The 17,817-nt window shown below is 35.3% G+C and overlaps 1 protein-coding gene across 2 annotated transcripts in view; it reads right to left on the bottom strand.

The window, feature by feature from the left end:
* Positions 1-265: 265 nt before the first annotated feature.
* Neto1 (neuropilin and tolloid like 1) overlaps positions 266-17,817 on the bottom strand; it is a 122,925-nt gene continuing 105,373 nt past the window's right edge. Inside the window, exons 8-11 of one of the 2 annotated variants that reach the window (XM_048419442.3) lie at positions 12,846-12,959; positions 8,167-8,716; positions 7,135-7,209; positions 266-6,194 (exon numbers count right to left, since the gene is read on the bottom strand). In XM_048419442.3, the coding sequence (XP_048275399.1) occupies positions 7,149-7,209; positions 8,167-8,716; positions 12,846-12,959 (725 nt within the window). In that variant the 3' untranslated portion in view covers positions 266-6,194; positions 7,135-7,148. Of the gene's footprint in view, positions 6,446-7,134; positions 7,210-8,166; positions 8,717-12,845; positions 12,960-17,817 lie in introns of both variants that reach the window. The other variant, XM_048419441.3, reaches the window with a different exon arrangement.

Raw genomic sequence — 17,817 nt, forward strand, 5'->3', positions numbered from 1 at the left:
TGTCCATAGTCAAAAATAGGATTCCCCTTCCCAGGTTTCTGTCTTTGTACACAAGTTAACAACTTGGTCACTGAAGTTACTTAAGAGCCCTACTGCCATGACTGTTCATAGTGATAAACAGCCTTTAATATGAAGGTGTGAAAAAAGCTGACACACATAGGACGTCAGAGTCAATGGCTTTTGGAGAGATCCTAATGTCTTTTCACGGCCGTTCTTTATAGATGTGCTGACACCATGTCAATTACACAATGAAATTTACACAGAATTTAGGAAAAATGGTTTATTTTTACAATGCATCATAGAATATAAAAAAATATTTTCCAGTGCATGATCATTTGGTCTTCACACACTTTCATGTGAAAAGAAGCTTTTTTATAATTCACATTTTACAGATGAGTAAACACAAAATTGTGGGGTAGATGAATATGATCCAATTTCTCTCGATGAGTACACCAATTGACAGTTTTATTTGCACATTGGTGAAAACATCTCAGCAGTTAGTCAATTTGAGAGGACAACTCATAAGTCTCACACAATCTTACAAAAGTTGCAAAACACTCCAGTTTCCTTGACAGTTCAATGGCGAACAGTGCACACTATTTGCAATGGTCTCACACCCAGAACCATGTTTCCATACAACCATGAAAAGATTCCACCCGAATCACTCACTCAGAAGGGGACTTTTCATGTGTCAGTATGTTTTCTCATTAATCATAATCATGGAAATAACATATTGTAGAAAATAAGTAGGGTGGCAAGACATACTCCTACCTTTTTGTTCATCTGTTACATTTAATGTTTTATTTCTCCCTTGTTTTAATTGAACTTACAATGTGCCATCTTGTATTCTACTTAGAAAATTCTTCTTCATACTTTCCTAAAAATGTACTAAGATCATCATCTTTGAACGTCAGCACCTATGATACTCAGGAACCACATCAACCCCTTCTACTGTTTGAACTATATTTTCTGAAACCCTTCGTTACTTACCATCCAACTCAAGTAGGAGTCTTCCATTCTGTATTTTACCTAATCACTCTAAACATAAATGTTTCTCTGCATCTGTCGGTAATGGTCCCTTTCCCTGTGTGCTTAGAAAGCCTACACTTCACAGAGTTCTTCTGGGGTTCCTAGGAAAATGCTATTCTAATTGACTTCTCACTTCTCGATTATTCATTATCATCTATTTGCTTTACAGTCAACTATGTTTTATGTTGTACAGAGAATTCAGACCCAGCAAAACTTAACTGAGGTTCAAGATGGACCACATGGTCAAAAAAAAAAAACAATGCGAATAGTTTTCTTTTGCAGTTCTAAGCACCATTCCTCCACCAATCTCCACCATTATCTTCATCCCCAATGTACTGAAGTAGAGGTTTTGTCGTATAGATTGCACAGCCAAAACAATCTAGGAATGCTGATATAAAGGTAATCTCAAGGAAAAGTGAATAGAGTCCAAGGTTAATAATGTGATATAAAAGGAATGTGTTTATTTTGAATGACTTACACATCATACTTGCTTGTCAGTTTTAATTTTAATTTAGTTTTCAAGTGACTCTCTGTATTAGAAGAGACCCCCAAATAATTTTGGAAAGTTTCATGGCTCACTGCTTAAAGAGAAAAAGATGATGGGTAGAAAAAAATGAAGATTGTGCAAATATGTGGCTACTGAACAGAAACGTGACAGTGTGAACATGATGGCTCACCGGAATAAGGAACTTTCCTGAATCTGCCAAGCAAATGACAGAAATGTGATGATGGCTACCTTTATTTACTTGTTTCCCAACATAAGGAAATGAGGTATGTTAGAAGAACATTTTTCTCTTTAAGAAAACACCAAAACGCATATAACCTGGTGTCATAAGGAAAATAGTGAATTATGTGCCTGACATTAGTTTTTCTTACCTTTGTTACATTGCTGGATTTACTCAAATAATATTATTTAATTAAAAGTACCTTAATAAAATCTGAATTCATTAAAAATGAATAATTGTAATTCTTAATTAAAAGTTGTGTTGCACTTATTGATCTGGATTAATGATAAAAATCACATCCCTTTGATTTTGTCATGTAGTTATCCAATCATTAAAGGGAGTATAAAAAAAGTTAAATAGATAAGGAACTAGTAATTAAGTTCCATTAATTTTACTCTTTACCTATCTAATGATTTCTTGGCCACACTTTTCTCATCATGGTGTGATAAATCAAAGTGTTTAACTGAGGAAAATACACATAGCTGCTCACTCTTCTGCTCAATAGACAGGAACGAAACTCACTATCCACATCATATTCATTTAGGATACAGATCAATTTTAAATAATTCTTTTGTTTAACTCCCCTTCAGTTTTGGGAACTGCTATTAACCAAACTAGATGGTATCATTTACTCCATTACCAAATACTGTTGCATTGTTTGCTGTTGCTTCACAAGGTGATGTAGACTCAGAATCATATTATTTGACTTTATTTCAACATATGAGTTCAGGGAAATCCATTCTTGATTTAAATATAAAAAGAATAAAACTTGTGACATGAGAAAATCTTGACCTCCTGTGGGGAAACATAGAAGCTAACACAAAACTTAAGAGAAGTTCAAATGATGTTGAAGGCAAAACTTAAAATATTTATAATAAGAATTTTTAATCTTTTAATGCTCTGAAAAATTTTTAATAGAACAAAAATTAATGAAAGATTCATCATCTCCAGGATAGTGTTGATTTTTATTTAAAGGCCTAGTGACATTGATCTCCAACTATGTTTTCTGCACATTTTAATTATCTGACTAAAATAAGCTAAGAAAAATCAAATATATCTATTTTGTGAAATGAAGCATAAAATCTGAATGTGTGTAAAAACAGGTGCAGAAAAATTCAGATTCAAAGTCAGAATGCTAACCTTGTGTCAAGACATCGCGTTGCACTTGGAGAGAAGCAAAAAGCTTAACTCGGGTCTTCATGGGTATCTGTAAAACTAAAAGGCCACCAAGGTTCTGAAAGGTGAATACAAATGCTTGAATCAAAACCAGCAGTTTCCCCAAATTCACACAGTTGTGTACTTGAAAACATCTCATTGAATCAATGTTGCTCTTATGCTAGTTTATTTGAATTAGTTTTGAGAATAAAATATTGCTAACCGCTAAGCTTGATAGTTTTAAACCACTCTTCCTTTTGTTGTAAGTACCACCATTTTGAAGGATGTCCAAGGGTTGATATTCAAGTGGTAAAATTTAATGTAGTTATTTAACAGGTATTTTTAATATATTGACAAATTTCAAAATTGGATCGGATTCTCTGAAGGCACATTTAGGGAGTTCAAAAACATACCTTGTGGCTTTTTTTTTTTTGATTCTTGCACTTCAAGATTCAGGTCTTAGCATTTCTCATAGGAACAATCACAGGCCTCTAGAACTTTGGACAGTGACATCAGCATCTTATCCCTTGAACAACCAATGCCTGTAAATCATGTGATCAGCATCCAAGGGGAGGTCCATCCTCCAAAAGAAATTATTTTCCCATAAAGAAATTATATATCTAAGATATGCTAGTCACCCATTCTTGCTACCATGCTTAATTAGGTTTGATATCTAAAATGGTGTCGGTTGTTCAGGGGATTTGAGGTATTAGATGTATTTAAGCATAGAATAAGCAGACCAGTAACATTTTGTAGATCTTTAAAGAACTGGAAAATCTGTAAATTTACTCAACAGGCAAATGATGATTTATCCATTTATCATCTTATCTTCATTGTGTAATGAAACACATCATGTCATAGACACCAAGTGTGATATTATTCATTCAAAAATATTACTGTCCACTAGGAATTTCTATAGAGTTTAGAAAATAAAAAACAAGGTAAATAATTTAAACAATAATCTTGGAGACCAAATTAGAATTAATAAACTCAAAGTTACATATGGTAACAAATAAATTGACTAGTCAAACGTGAAAAGGTGAATTTTATCGCAAGTGATATGTGTAAAATATGCATCATGCTAAAGAAAGATAGGATTCATTGTTTTGGTACATTTTCTTGTTGGACAATTTGTCAACTTACTTCAAAGAAATTATCCTTTTAATATTATTAATATTATTTTATTTTTATGTACACATATCTTTATGTGATGCTTGTGTGTCCACATGAGTGCATGCGTGTCTGTGTACGCGCATGTGTGTGGAGGCTAGAAGTTGACAGTGAGTATCATGCTCACTCAGTCTTTACTGCGTTTACTAAGAAAGGGTCACTTGGTCAGCTCTCCCATTCAGCTGGTTTAGTTACACTAGTGTTTCTCAACTGTCCTAACTTGGTGACCTTTTAATCCAATTGTTCATGTTGTGTTGACCGTTCCCCAAACAAAGTTATTTTCATTGTTACTTCATAACTGTAATTTTGCTACTGTTATGAATTGTGATGTAAACATTTATGTTTTCCAACGGTATTAGGCAACCCCTGTGAAAAGATTGTTTGACCCTCAAAGGCATTGTGATGCACAAGCAGAGAACCACTGAGTTAGATTGTTTGCCCTGGGAATGCCCTTCTCTGTCTTCAGAGAGTCAGGATTACACATAGACCACCAAACCCACCTGGCACATATGTCCTTGTGCAGCAAGTATGCTACAAGACAAGTTGATCACATTTCCAATATTCAAGAATTGCTGTATTTCTTTAGTTTTTCCAGAACCGTTTACTTTATCTCCACTTACTTGATTATTTTCTTTTGTTTATATTTTAGTACATAAGAAACTGGCCTCCTAATAGAGACACATGACAAGGAATATCCACTTAGACCATAGAGCTTGCTCCAGATGCTGACAGCAACTGTGGTCAACCAGATTTCTTTGCTATTTGAAGGTTCCAATTGTTTTATTTTTAAGAATCTGGTTATTTTGAAGAGAGTAAGCAGATTTACTGTAATTGTAGTTTTCACAAATAATTTTCAAAGACTACAAATCCTTTATTTGAAAATGTATCCATTCACTGTTTATGGGGGCCATAGAATTCAACAGAACGTAGGTGTACTATGAGTTTTAGCTTTTCTTTATGAAACTTATTGTAACCATTAAGCATATAGGCCAATGTGTGTATGGATAAGTAAAAATGGCATAGTGTAGTCATAAAACGCTCCTTGATTTTGAAGGATTGACTTAGAAAGACTCTCAATATAAAAGTCAATCATATTCATAAGATGTTAGAAATAAAATATCTAGGGAAGCCTCAATAGTAACTTATATCTTGTAATCTAGAGTGTGGGAAGAGTTGATATTAATAAAACATGTGCTCATATAACTCTGCTTTTTATCACAACAGAAGAAAGCATTTCTCTTAACTCAAATTAGAAAATTATTATACATTTTATATATATTTATATAAAAGTTACAAGTAGCAAGCATATGACACAAAGAAATGGAAGAGTAACACCAATATTTGAGAATGCATGCTTTGTACAATGTGTCTAATAAAGAGGGTATTTTTTTCCAACCTAAATATCCAGTACTGACATGCAGGGTATTTTCTCAAACTGTCAATTCAGTCATATTGCTAAGTGCTTAATTAAACAAAATTCTTTTGTATGGTGTGACTAGTAAAATACCTTATTTCAAAAGAGCATTTATGAAACTTGGTATCTTCCATTGATAAAAAGCAAAAAGGAAACCAGGGGTACATAGAAATGATAAGGGGAAGACAAAGAGAGAAAGACAGAGTGAGAGAGGGGAGATATTTGTCTTATTGCAATCTATATTTTACTCATTGCTTTACTGCATTTAATTATAATGAAACAATAGGTGTGTACAGTCCACTGGACCTCTAGCTGGTGTTTCCATGATCCACCTTTCCATTTTCCTTTGCAGTATGTTCAAAATCACGCAGGAATGCACTAGTCTCAAGCAGTCTATATAATGAATACAGTGCACATGTAACACAAGGTTCACCCAGAGTTGTGTCTTTTCTCACAGATCACACAGGTACAATCATGTAACAAAGACGTGACCAACATACAAAAAAAAGTGAAAGTGATGATCAAAGTAAAGCTGGGGTAGTCGTAATCAGGAACTAATTTCTTCTTCAAGTTTCCATAAATCTTAGAATGTATTTAAAATCTAAGGAGCACTTGGTGACCAGCAACCAAATCAGGAAATGGACACAGCATTGTGCAGCAGCAGGGGTGTCTTGCCGAAGGAACAACACAGATCTGTAACTCTTAAGTTTGGGAAAAGGCAGTGGAATGGATTTAGAAATATGTCCACCTTTCACAATGCACTACAGAACTCTCTTTTCACAATCCCCATGTTTGTATAAATGATTCTCTGGAAATAAAGCACAGTTAAAACATTTTTCCCCAAGGAAAAGATACAACAAACACACCAGCTTATTAAGGTCATACAGAGCATGGGATGCGTTCTCCTAATTCAAGAACAGTTGATAGGCTCGAAGAGTTTTGAGGAGATTAGCTGTGAAGCAAATTTAATTGGAGATGAGTTAGAGTAAAATAAACATAGACGCCAAGCGAAGATGTAAAACCTCTGCAAACATTCAGGACAGATAAATGTACGTGTAGACAACTGAAGGTTATGAGACCTTTAAAACACAAAACATTCAAATTTTATGAAATAAAATTTGATCAGCATGCTACATTTAATTTTGAAGAGACAAGCTAAATAATCATGCAAAATTAAGACCATGTACATTGTATAAATACTATCAAATACTTGGTGTTATGTTTGAATAGAATATAGCGAAATTATGTCAGCAATTGCAAGTCAAATGCATTCACTTCAGTGACTTTAAGAGTGAAAATTGCTTTATTTTAATTTTTTAAAAGCATAGGTTTATGAAGATAGACTTTGGAATACTGTTTATTGTTGGTATTATCTTTGTCTTACAAAGAAAATATTAGATTATTTTGTAGTTGAACAATGTTTGATTGAAGAATATTAAAATTTGTCATAAAGCTGTGTATACTAAGAATAATCACTCCATTATGATTGCATCCATTATACTTCTAAATATGAAATGTCATGAGAATCATAGCTTAAGAAATAAAGGATAAATAACACATTCTTTGACATACTGAAAGACAGTTGCAACAAGACAGGACCAAACAGACAAAGGGCTGAAGGAGTCAAGGGGGTTTGCTTACCTTGAGTTTGCGTTTTAGACCCTAGTTGTGTTGTATTCAGATTCATGTTTGCTTAGAGACCCAATGAGGCAGAACCTGGAATGTTATGGCTATTTCACTCAACAAAGTAATATTTGCACAAAATATAAGTACATATATTTACTCTAAAAGCATACTTAAAGTTAATAAAGCAATGAAAATAGTAGAATTTTAGCAGCATGCACAAATATATTAAATCAACTTAGATATTTTAGATGTAATGAAAAAATTCATAATTCTATGTAATTAGATAAATTATAGTAAACATGAAAAACACAGCATAATTAATCTAGATGTATATTGGAATTTTGAAAATAAATTGTTACTAAATCCAAATTTTCTGCTCAAATATTTTCACTCATTTTAGAAATATTAGCATGTAACACGTGATACTTTATATATGTATAAATGAAAAATGAATAAAATGTCTCAAAATTTTACTATATTTAAATAAAAATTTATAATATTTTATCATTTAATGTTATAAAATATAACTGTAATCTAAATATTACATTATATGGAGAAAATATACTTTTACTTTCTTACCAAAATAAATAGATTCTATTGCAAAATATTTATTTTTGAATTAAAAAATATTCTGTAAAATGGTAAAGTTGTCTGGGTAAGGCAACAGTTTTAGAATATTATTTTGTGTCCTAAAATATATTGACCACAGAAACAACTATGACCATGTGGAGGCATATGAGTTGCATAAATCTCTACTCTAAATGAAGTGTCCTGTATTCTGTAGAAATGGTTTTTATACAAAAGAAATAACCAAAATATCTTTGGTCTGTGTGCACATGTGTCATCACATACATGTATGCTTCATGCACATGTATGAGATATAAAATAAAGAGGTAGCACTAGGAAGAGAAAGAAGGGGAAATGAGGACACTGGCTTCAATTATCATTCAGTTGGGGACTGGGCGTGAAGACAGACTAGAACACAAGGCTGTGGGAGCATTTCCATCTTCAGTTAATAGTTGTCATCAAATATCTAGGGATACTGACCGCTGGACGGATTTCTCATGTCTGGATAGCCTGTGGCTTGTGGTGGGCACCTCCTCAATCTCATCGATGTCACAGGCATCTGCCGCATCTTGCGAGTAGTTGTGTTTCATGACCAGGATGTTCCTTCTGTTCACGGGTGGGATGAGGGGCTTAACTGGCTGGGTGGGTATCTCTGCCAAAATGGAAGTGTCCCTTGTGCTGAGGTTACTGCGGCTGCCTTTTGCGCTGGACAGTTGGGATCCACAGTGATGGTCATGAATGCATTTAGAAGATGATCTCCTCAGTTTATGGTAATTCTCAAAGTCATCTGCAAAGTCAGCCGTGGCTCCAGTTCCTCTGAGCGTACATAACTCATAATGGGGAGGTTCAAACACCTCCTGGAAAACGGTCTGGTCAAAGTCTGACTTCCTTTGGACGTATTTTTTACGAGGCTGTTTGATCTGTACAATGACAGAAACGATAATAAGGATGATCACAATGCAGGAAGTCACGCCAATGACCGTCCCACTGGTGTTGGTCAGCTGATCCAGCAGGCTGGTTTTCCTCTTCTCTGTAGGTAGGAGAGAGTGAAAACAACAGACAGACAAGAGGAGAAACAACCCACCACACGTTAATATCGCCTTCCAAATGCAAATCCAAAACAAAACAAAATGGGCGGAGCATACAACTCTCACAACCCTAAATTATCACACAACAATGCTTCAGAATAAAAATCCCGTTCTCACAAGGCCTCTATTTTCCATCCATAAAAGCAGCTATCCTATTGTTCACTTCCTACTTTGAACGCGTACCTGTATACATATTTGTAGATGTGTGTGTACAAATAAATATGCCTGCTAAAACTTGCATAATACTTATAAAATGGCATTTGTGAAAGATGTGATAATTTCCTGAACTCTAATTTATTTTCTCCTCTTATTCATTAGAGAATCTCTAAATCCCAAACCAGAAATGAATATCTCCGCCATTCTCTGCTGCTGCTTGACAGGGAAAACTGAAGTTATAGGAACCACAACATTTTGATACTGAGAATAATTCAAAACAAAAACCACAGCAGGCATTTTGGGATGGAAGCATAAGAACTTGCACATATTTTCCCGAAACAAAAATTATTATAAAAATTGACCAGTAGAATTCTGGTATAATGAAGGTATGGACATTTGCCTATCAGTGGATAGCCAATGGGCATCTAAGAGAAAAGAACACAGAGGCATGGAAGAGAGAATGTGCTCAGAAAAGAATATCCTACAAGTACAGAAGCTTGAAAGAATAACTGCAGATAGTCAGTCTTGCAGAGGTATGAAAGAATTAATCTATTCTGTAAAAGTAAAATTAGATGTGTGAGAATTCTTCAGGAAGAGTGATCATCTACGGTGTTTAAGCAATGACTCTCTCCCTCGTCCAAATCGTCTGCTGTATTTCAGGCAAGTTGAACATGAAGCCACAAGGCTCCATCTGCAAAGTCGAAGATGGAAAAATAAAACTTCTGGGAAAAATGATGCAGAAAAGTGAACCTAGCAACAGAAAACTGTATCAGATAATCAGCCAAAAGCACATAAGGATAAAAAAGAGAGCATAGAACAACCACTTTTTAATCAAAGGTTTAAAACTTCCTATATAAATGATAAAACTTACATTCAAATTCAGAAGAGTGCAAGCAGAATAAATGTAAAAGACATGCTCAGACTTATACTACTAGGAGAGTTTTGAAAATATAGAGGAAAAGAAAATAAAGAAATCAGCAAAGGGGAAATGATACACCCAGAGAAAGGGTCTATACAGATTATGATGTGATTGATGGTCATTGGAGGTCAGAGAAGCAAGTGCTCACAGATTTAAAGTACTACAAGCAAAATCAAATTAAAAAAATCACATAAATAACTCTATACCCAAATTCGCTATCTAGTAATATTGCTTTAAAAACTGAAACAAAATCATCATCAAATTTAATTACATGAAAAAATAAATCAGTAATTACTGGACCAGCCTTTGACTAAAAGGTCTTTGATGGGCACACAAGCAACCCAAGGCAACAGCAAATGAGGAGGAAGAAAAGAGAGAAGGGAGAGAAGGAGGGAGACGGATATGCATAAGTATTTATAAAGTTCATAAGAATTTTTTCTTCATAGTCAATTAATTTGTTTCGTTAAAAAAACACAGTGAGCTCTGTGCATCATTGTATTATAGCGCCTACACTTCATAGAAACATGGTTTCTGGTAACAGCAGTAGAACTGAGTTTTCTGGGAGTGAAACCATTGCTTACTCTAAAAGAGGACACATTGGTAAGGAAAATCTCCAAATATAATTCCCTGCGACAGAAACAACAAGCAGGAAGAGTTTATAGCAAAGAGTACTAATATAGTCTGCCCTTATTCTGTTTCTATCCTGAAAATAGAATGATACAACAGAGTAACTATTACAGTGTTCTGTCGAGATTGTAAGATACACAAGTATAATGTGTAAAATAATGGATGAAATCTGTATAAAATGTATATATATGTATATATATACATTACTATACATACATACATACATACATACACACACACAGGGAGGAGTTCTATATTTCATTGGAATAGTCAGCATAAAGAAAAGAAGAAGAAAATATACTGAAAAGTTAACTTGTGTGTTGTAAGCCCCTACGCCAACACAGAAAAAGTAAATCAAGAAAACACTGAAAAACACTAAAAAGGAAATGTAACAGTAAAACATATTCTACTTAGGGTAGAAAAGACTATAAAAGATGAAAAGATATGAAACCTATAAAAACAAAACATGACAAACCCAGTATGAAAAATAGAGCATTATAGATCGACAGATTAAATAACATAAAATAAACAACAGAGACAGTTAGAATGGATAGAAATTAATATTAAATTATACATCAATAGTAGTAAACATTCCCTATAGAGAAAGTAGAATGAGCTAAAGAAAGAAGTGCAGAAAGACGGTCAAAGAAAGTGGGATGAAAACGAATACACTGATGACAAAAAAAAAAAAATGTTCCTAAACCTCTAGATTATCAAATGTTCTAAGGAAGTTTATTTGGGGGATGGTATGAAAACTCATGAATTCAAAGCCACGTGAAATGACAGTTTTACTATTGCAGACAGGAAAGGAGGTCATCCAATATTATATGATACAGAAAATGATAATATCTTCTTTTAGTCCTGCAGAAGATACAGAAAAAGAAAGGACTTCTACAACGCTCTCTGAGCATACCAGATGTGGAGTCATAAATACTGTCCACAGACCAAATGTGCATTCATTTCAAGGACAGATGGAATGTTCCTTTAGGCTATACTGTGTGCTAAGACAGAGAACCAACCCCAGAAAATTATGAGCTGTCATAAGAAGTAAGCTTTGCTGTCACAAGTAGATTAGCAAAGATTTCAAAGATGGTTTTACTTTCTAGAAAATACAGTGTGTTTTTATAATGAATTTTCATGATCGTCTTATTTTGATATTTTTATTATATTCTTTTGCATGCAACAAAATAATGTTGATGACTACTCCCTAACACTAAGGTGTGAGATGATTCAGAAAAAAATTAATTACCTAGCTGTTCACTGGGGGTTCTTTAGACTGAATTCATGACTAATACTAATTATCAAAATAGTTTTCATTGGACAAACTTCTCTTATTGATTCATTAGGTCAGCGGATACTGAGCAGAAAGTATTTTGATAGATCATTCTAAAATTTAAGTGGGAATGTGAAGTGGTATTTCATTTGTATTTGATAAATATAGCGTGCCTGAAGATCAGAGAGTAAAAGAGTCCCACCAGTCAGCCTTACAGACCATGCAGTGGAAACACACATCTTTAACCCTAGTAACCACACTAGTTTGCCATAGAAACCGGGCAGTAGCGGTACATGCCTTTAATTCCAACCCTAGAGAGGAATATAAAACGGGAGGAGACAGATCTCAGACACACATTCCTGTTCTGAGGATTCCTGGAGGCAGAATCGCCATTTCTGTTTGAGGAAGAGGTAAGAGCCAGTGGCCGGCTGGTTTGGTTTTGATTTGGTTTGGTTTGGTTTGGTTTTTTTTTTGTTTTTTATTTTATCCTTCAGGTTGAACCCCAGTATCTGTCTCTGGGTTTTTATTATTTATGTTACAGAAATGTGTTTCTTGTTTATCTTCCTTTGAATTAACATTAACATTTGACTCTAATAATGGATTGTTTCTTCATGTTAACTAAAATGGAGCATAACCCAGACAACAAGTCCGATTTAAATAACTATAGGTTGGTTGTAGGTTGGCCCACAGGACAGGGATGCTGCGAACTATTTCATAGGGCAGAAAAAAATAATTTTGAAAAATTTCAATTGAAAACAGAAATGATCCATCCAAATATTTTATCTCTATTCTATGTGCAAAAAAGTGCATTGTAAAAAGCTGGAATAAATGAAAATAAAAGAAATGTAACAAAGTATAAAGGTGTCATAGAGAAGTGAGGTCGCTACTCTTCTCTCCCCTTGGCTCTCCGAGTTCTCTTCAGGTCTCTTTAGTGAGTGTCCTAGACTGTAAGGAGGGTCATTTTCAGTATGAATGAGGAACTCTCAGGGCACACTGACTGTAAGACATATACAAAGACAGGCAGAACTGCACCCTCTGTTTTGTATGACTGCTGTAGATACAGCTCCTTCCCACTCTATTGCTCTGTTCCCATTACCTTTACAGTGGTTTTCATCCCAGGGATACACACAGTTCTGGAGCCCATTGCAGACAAGTGTGTTGTTGATACACATGTTACTGTGGCAGAAGAACGTGTTGCCTTCACAAGGAGCTAAGGAAAGAAAAGAGAGAGAGGGAGAGAGAAACAGTATGACAAAGGAAGAAAGTCATATTCCATGCCTTTCTCTTCATTACGGTCACTGAAAGTTGGAGCATGATGGAAGTTACGATGTGCATCGAATAAGACATGTCACTTGCTTCTCAGAAAGGTTGCCACAATGATCATTATTCCTGGCGACTGGAGGTTCGGCTTACCAGAAGGACATGGAATCTCTATTGTCTCCAGTACATGAAACTTAGAAAAGTTCATGTGCTTTCCCTAGGCATTTGCTTGCTTTATGCAGCAATTCTACATGCATAAATTTAAATTTACTATACAAGTCATTAATCAAAGTGAGTATATTTTTAAATATGCATGACAGATATTATTGAGAGAAAATATATATTAAACAGAACCCATAACAACACTCTAGCTTATGTAAAATAAAAGATATAGAAATCCAGAAGAAAATTGATCTTCAACAACCTCAAGAAAGTAAGAAGATGCTTATTCTTTCCATCCTGTCGTACAGAGATGCAGAGACAGAGAGAGACTGTCTCTAATATACATGTGATTTGCACAGTCTAATAACAGCATAATGACTAATTTCTAGAATACAATGCACATTTAGGTAATGGGAATGAAAATTAGAACTTCAATGTGATATGAAATATGAACAGAAAATTAGGAAGATGTGATGGGCAATGAGAGCAAATAAAAATGTTCATTGCGATGTTGATAGCATAAAACATACATTTGTATCATGATTATTAAAGTAAAAAGATCTACTTAGTTTGCAGCAGTACTGCACAGTGGATGATAGTTTATAGAAACATTTTAGATAATTTCTTAATCTTTATAATCAGTGTGAACCTCATTAAGTTTAATTTTTGTATGAACTTTTCTAGTTTATTTTTCTTTTGTTGTAGTATTTCTAGGAAAGTGAATATTAAAAGTACACCATGTACAAGATGTTTGAAATCAGTCATTAAATATTATCTCACACTTTAATCAGAATAAACTTTAGATTTTTCAAAACTATGTTTTTCATATACTTAAGGAAATTAGTTTCTTCAATTTAATATGGTCAGGAAAATATTTTGCATATGACAACTAAGGATATTTTCATATGTATTATAAATTTTTATGAGGAAATTTGCTGAATTATAAAAACAAGTAGAAAAGCTGAAGGAATAAAGAGAGGATTCAGTGATTGAGAATGCTCACTGCTCTTTCAGAGGCCCCGTATTCAGTTCCCATTACTTATATACGAACTTGTAACTCCATTTCAGTGATCTTGTTTCACCCCTATGTCCCTGTGGGCATTTAGTAACCATAAATTCACCAAAGTAAATACTGAAATGGTTCCACCTGCTCCCTGCTCTGGCTTTCCTAGTATGTTTACTTCCCACACTTGGGTTCTCTTCTAGGTTCTTTGCTAAAGATTAAAATACATGGAATATGATCTGAAAAGGCTATAAAAAGCATAGAACCTATGACAGACCGTTAGAAAGTACTATGCTTAACACTTTATTAGATTAGTGATTTGTTAAGAGGTGTGTAAATCTGTTATAATGCAAAATTGAACAATGCAATATATTCTTGCAAAACCTTGCATTTTAATTTGAAAGTAAAATGAAGTTCCAATGGCTTTATAGAACAGATACGGTTTTCTACACAGATAGTAAATGTTGTCATAATTTGTACTCAAAATATAAAGGCATTTTTGCAAATAGATTATAGTGACTGCAAATGTGTTTGTGTGTAAAGTGTTATTGATAAATTGTTCTGGTTTATAGTTATATACCAATTAAAGAACACTTTTAAGATACTTGACTATCGACTCCAAGGTAACATCTTAAACCAGTCAGAATGGCTAAGAGTATTTTCCATTGTACATGATGCAATGCAATTAGTGTGTTGCTAAGAGTGTTCAGATTGATATTTTGAGTAGTGAAGATGATTCTATCTGTGTCTGCTGCATCATAATTGTGAAACTATTAATACACACATTCTTTCAGTTATTATATGTGTCTTGCTTTTACTGAGAATGCTATAAATACAGATAAATGTCAAAAAATGTTATCCCAACACTATATCATTAAGAAGTGGGAATCACCATCATTTACCTTAGGTAGTATTCTAGGCAATGAATGCACTCTATTTTTCACTCCTTTTTTTTGGTGATATCAATAGAATGGTTGTACAAAGCACAAACAAAGAGGTAGAAAAGAGTTTGGCAATGACTCTTCTGTTTCTATTATGTGAAACACCTTAAGGAGTATAGGTATTAGCTCTTCTTGGAATTTCTGGTAAAATTCTGCATTAAAACCATCTGGTCCTGGGCTTTTTTTGGTTGGGAGGTTTTTTTTTTTTATGACAGCTTCTATTTCCTCACAACTTGGAGGTCTATTTAAATTGCTCACCTGGTATTGATTTAATTTTGGTATATTGTATTTATCTAAAAACAAGTCCATTTCTTTTAAATTTTCCAACTTTGTGGCATGTAGGCCTTTGTAGTAAGACCTAATGATTCCCTGAATTTCCTCAGTGTTTGTTGTTATGTCCTCCTTTTCATTTCTGATCTTGTTAATTTGCACATTTTCTCTCCACCTTTTGATTAGTTTGGATAGGGGCTTGTCAATCTTGTTGATTTTCTCAAAAACCAGCTCTTTGTTTCATTGATTTTTTAGATTGTTTTCTGTGTTTCTATTTTGTTGATTTCAGCCCTCAGTTTGAATATTTCCAGTCTTCTACTCCTCCTGGGTGAGTCTGCTTCTTTTTTTTTCTAGAGCTTTCAGCTGTGCTGTTAAGTGTCTAATGTGAGCTTTCTCCGTTTTTTTAAATGTGGGCACTTTATGTTATGAACTTTCCTCTTAGCACTGGTTTCATAGTGTCCCATCGGTTTGGGTATGTTGTGTCCTTATTTTTGTTGAATTCAAGGAAGACTTTAATTTCTTTCTTTATTTCTTCCTCACTCATTAGTGGACTCTAGCCATAAACAAAGGACATTAGGCCTATAGTTCACAAGCCTCGAGAAGCCAAATAACAAGGTCAACCCACAGAAAAACATATATAGATCCTCTTGGAAATTGGAAGCAAACAAGATTGCTGGGCATGGAGGTGGGGGTGGGGTTGGGGGAAGGGGAGAGGGGGAGAGAGAAGGGAAAGGGGAAAGACTGGAGAGAGCATGGGGGAGTGGGAGTGTGGAGATGGAGTAAGGGCAGATATAGGAGCAGGGAAGAAGATATCTGATGCGGGAGAATTGTCTATATTCTGTCAACCATATTTTAATAAAACGCTGATTGACCAGGCAGGCAGTATAGGCGGGAAAACCAGACAGGAAGTAGAGGTGATGCAATGAGAACAGAATTCTGGGAAGCAGGGAGGTTCCTCTGCCACTCCTGGGCAGACCACCAGAGAAGCAACATGTAACCTGCCCAGTTGAAAAAGGTACCAAGCCATATGGCTAACATAGATCAGAATAATGGGTTAAGATAAGTCATAAGAACTAATAAGTAGCCTGACCTAATGAGCCAATCAGTTTATAATCTTATGGAGTCCTGTGTGTGATTTTCTTTGGGGTTTGCCGGCTGTAGGGTACCAGGCGGGACAGAAACCCCAACAAGCCGGCCCTCATGTTACAGATATCTCCATTAAGGGAGCCATTTTAGGGTTGGCAAGAGACTTGGCTCTAGAGGGGATCCTAGGTGTCCACGCGGATGTCCCCAGCTTGTTCCTTGGACAAGAGAGTAGAGGGTGCCTGAACTGGCCTTGTCCCACTATCACACAGATGATTATCTCAAATATCACCATAGAGTCTTCGTCCTGTGACGGATGGAGATAGAGACAAGTCCCTCATCAGAGCAACAGACTGAGCTCCCAAGGTCCAGTTGAAGAGCAGAAGGAGGGAGAAGACGAGCTAGAAAGTCTGAACTGCAAGGGGTTGGTCCACCCACTGAGACAGTGTGCCTGTTCTAATGGGAGTTCACCATTGGACTGGGACTAAATGAGCATGTGATCAAACCAGACTCTCTGAATGTGGCTGAAAATGGGGACTGACTGAGAAGCCATTGATAAAGGCACTGGGACTTGTTTCTACTTCATATACTGGCTTTTTGGGACCCTAGTCTATTTGTCTTTTTGGATGCAAAGCTTCCTAGGACTGAAGCGGGGGGGGGGGGGGGGGGGGCTGGACTTCCTACAGGGCAGGGTTCTCTGCCCTTTCTTAAGGAGGGAGGGGGAGGGAGGAGGGGGAGTGGGGGAGCGGGAGAGGAATGGGAGGAGGGGAGAAAGTGTAAATTTTTTGAATGGAAAAATAAAAAAAAGAAAAAGAAAATCAAAATACACAAAAAAAACCCAAATAGGTAGAAAATAAAAAAGGCGATAAATGTTATCATAGCTATAAAATAGATTTATAACATGTTATTACCTGGAAGAAAATTAAAGTTTGTAAACAGGAAAAAATCCCTACAATAGTCTATTAGGACACTGCAGGCTAGGGCTAAGAAGAGCTTTGCTTTGGTCCTAAGACAAAAGCACATTGAGTATGATTGTTGGGCACACCAATAACTGTCATGGTATACCGGCAGGCCACTCCCAAACTCCAAGCATACCTCTTCAAACGTTACCAGTGAGCTGGCCAATATGATAAATACATGCGGCTGTCTAACTAAGAACTGTATTGAGACAATGTTGAAAACTAAGGCACAAGGGTGTAAAGCTAAAGGTGTTGGCTGGGTTCTTAAACAATGTGACAAAGAAACAGTAAGAAGAGGGTGAAGAGGTCAAGGCCACACTTGGATACATTACTACCTTGTATCAGAAATTGATATAAGGGGAAACAATATTGCAATGTAAAGGGGATACA

Source organism: Myodes glareolus, chromosome 13 (genome assembly GCF_982192425.1).
Source record: "Myodes glareolus chromosome 13, mMyoGla1.1, whole genome shotgun sequence".
Lineage (NCBI taxonomy): Eukaryota > Metazoa > Chordata > Mammalia > Rodentia > Cricetidae > Myodes > Myodes glareolus.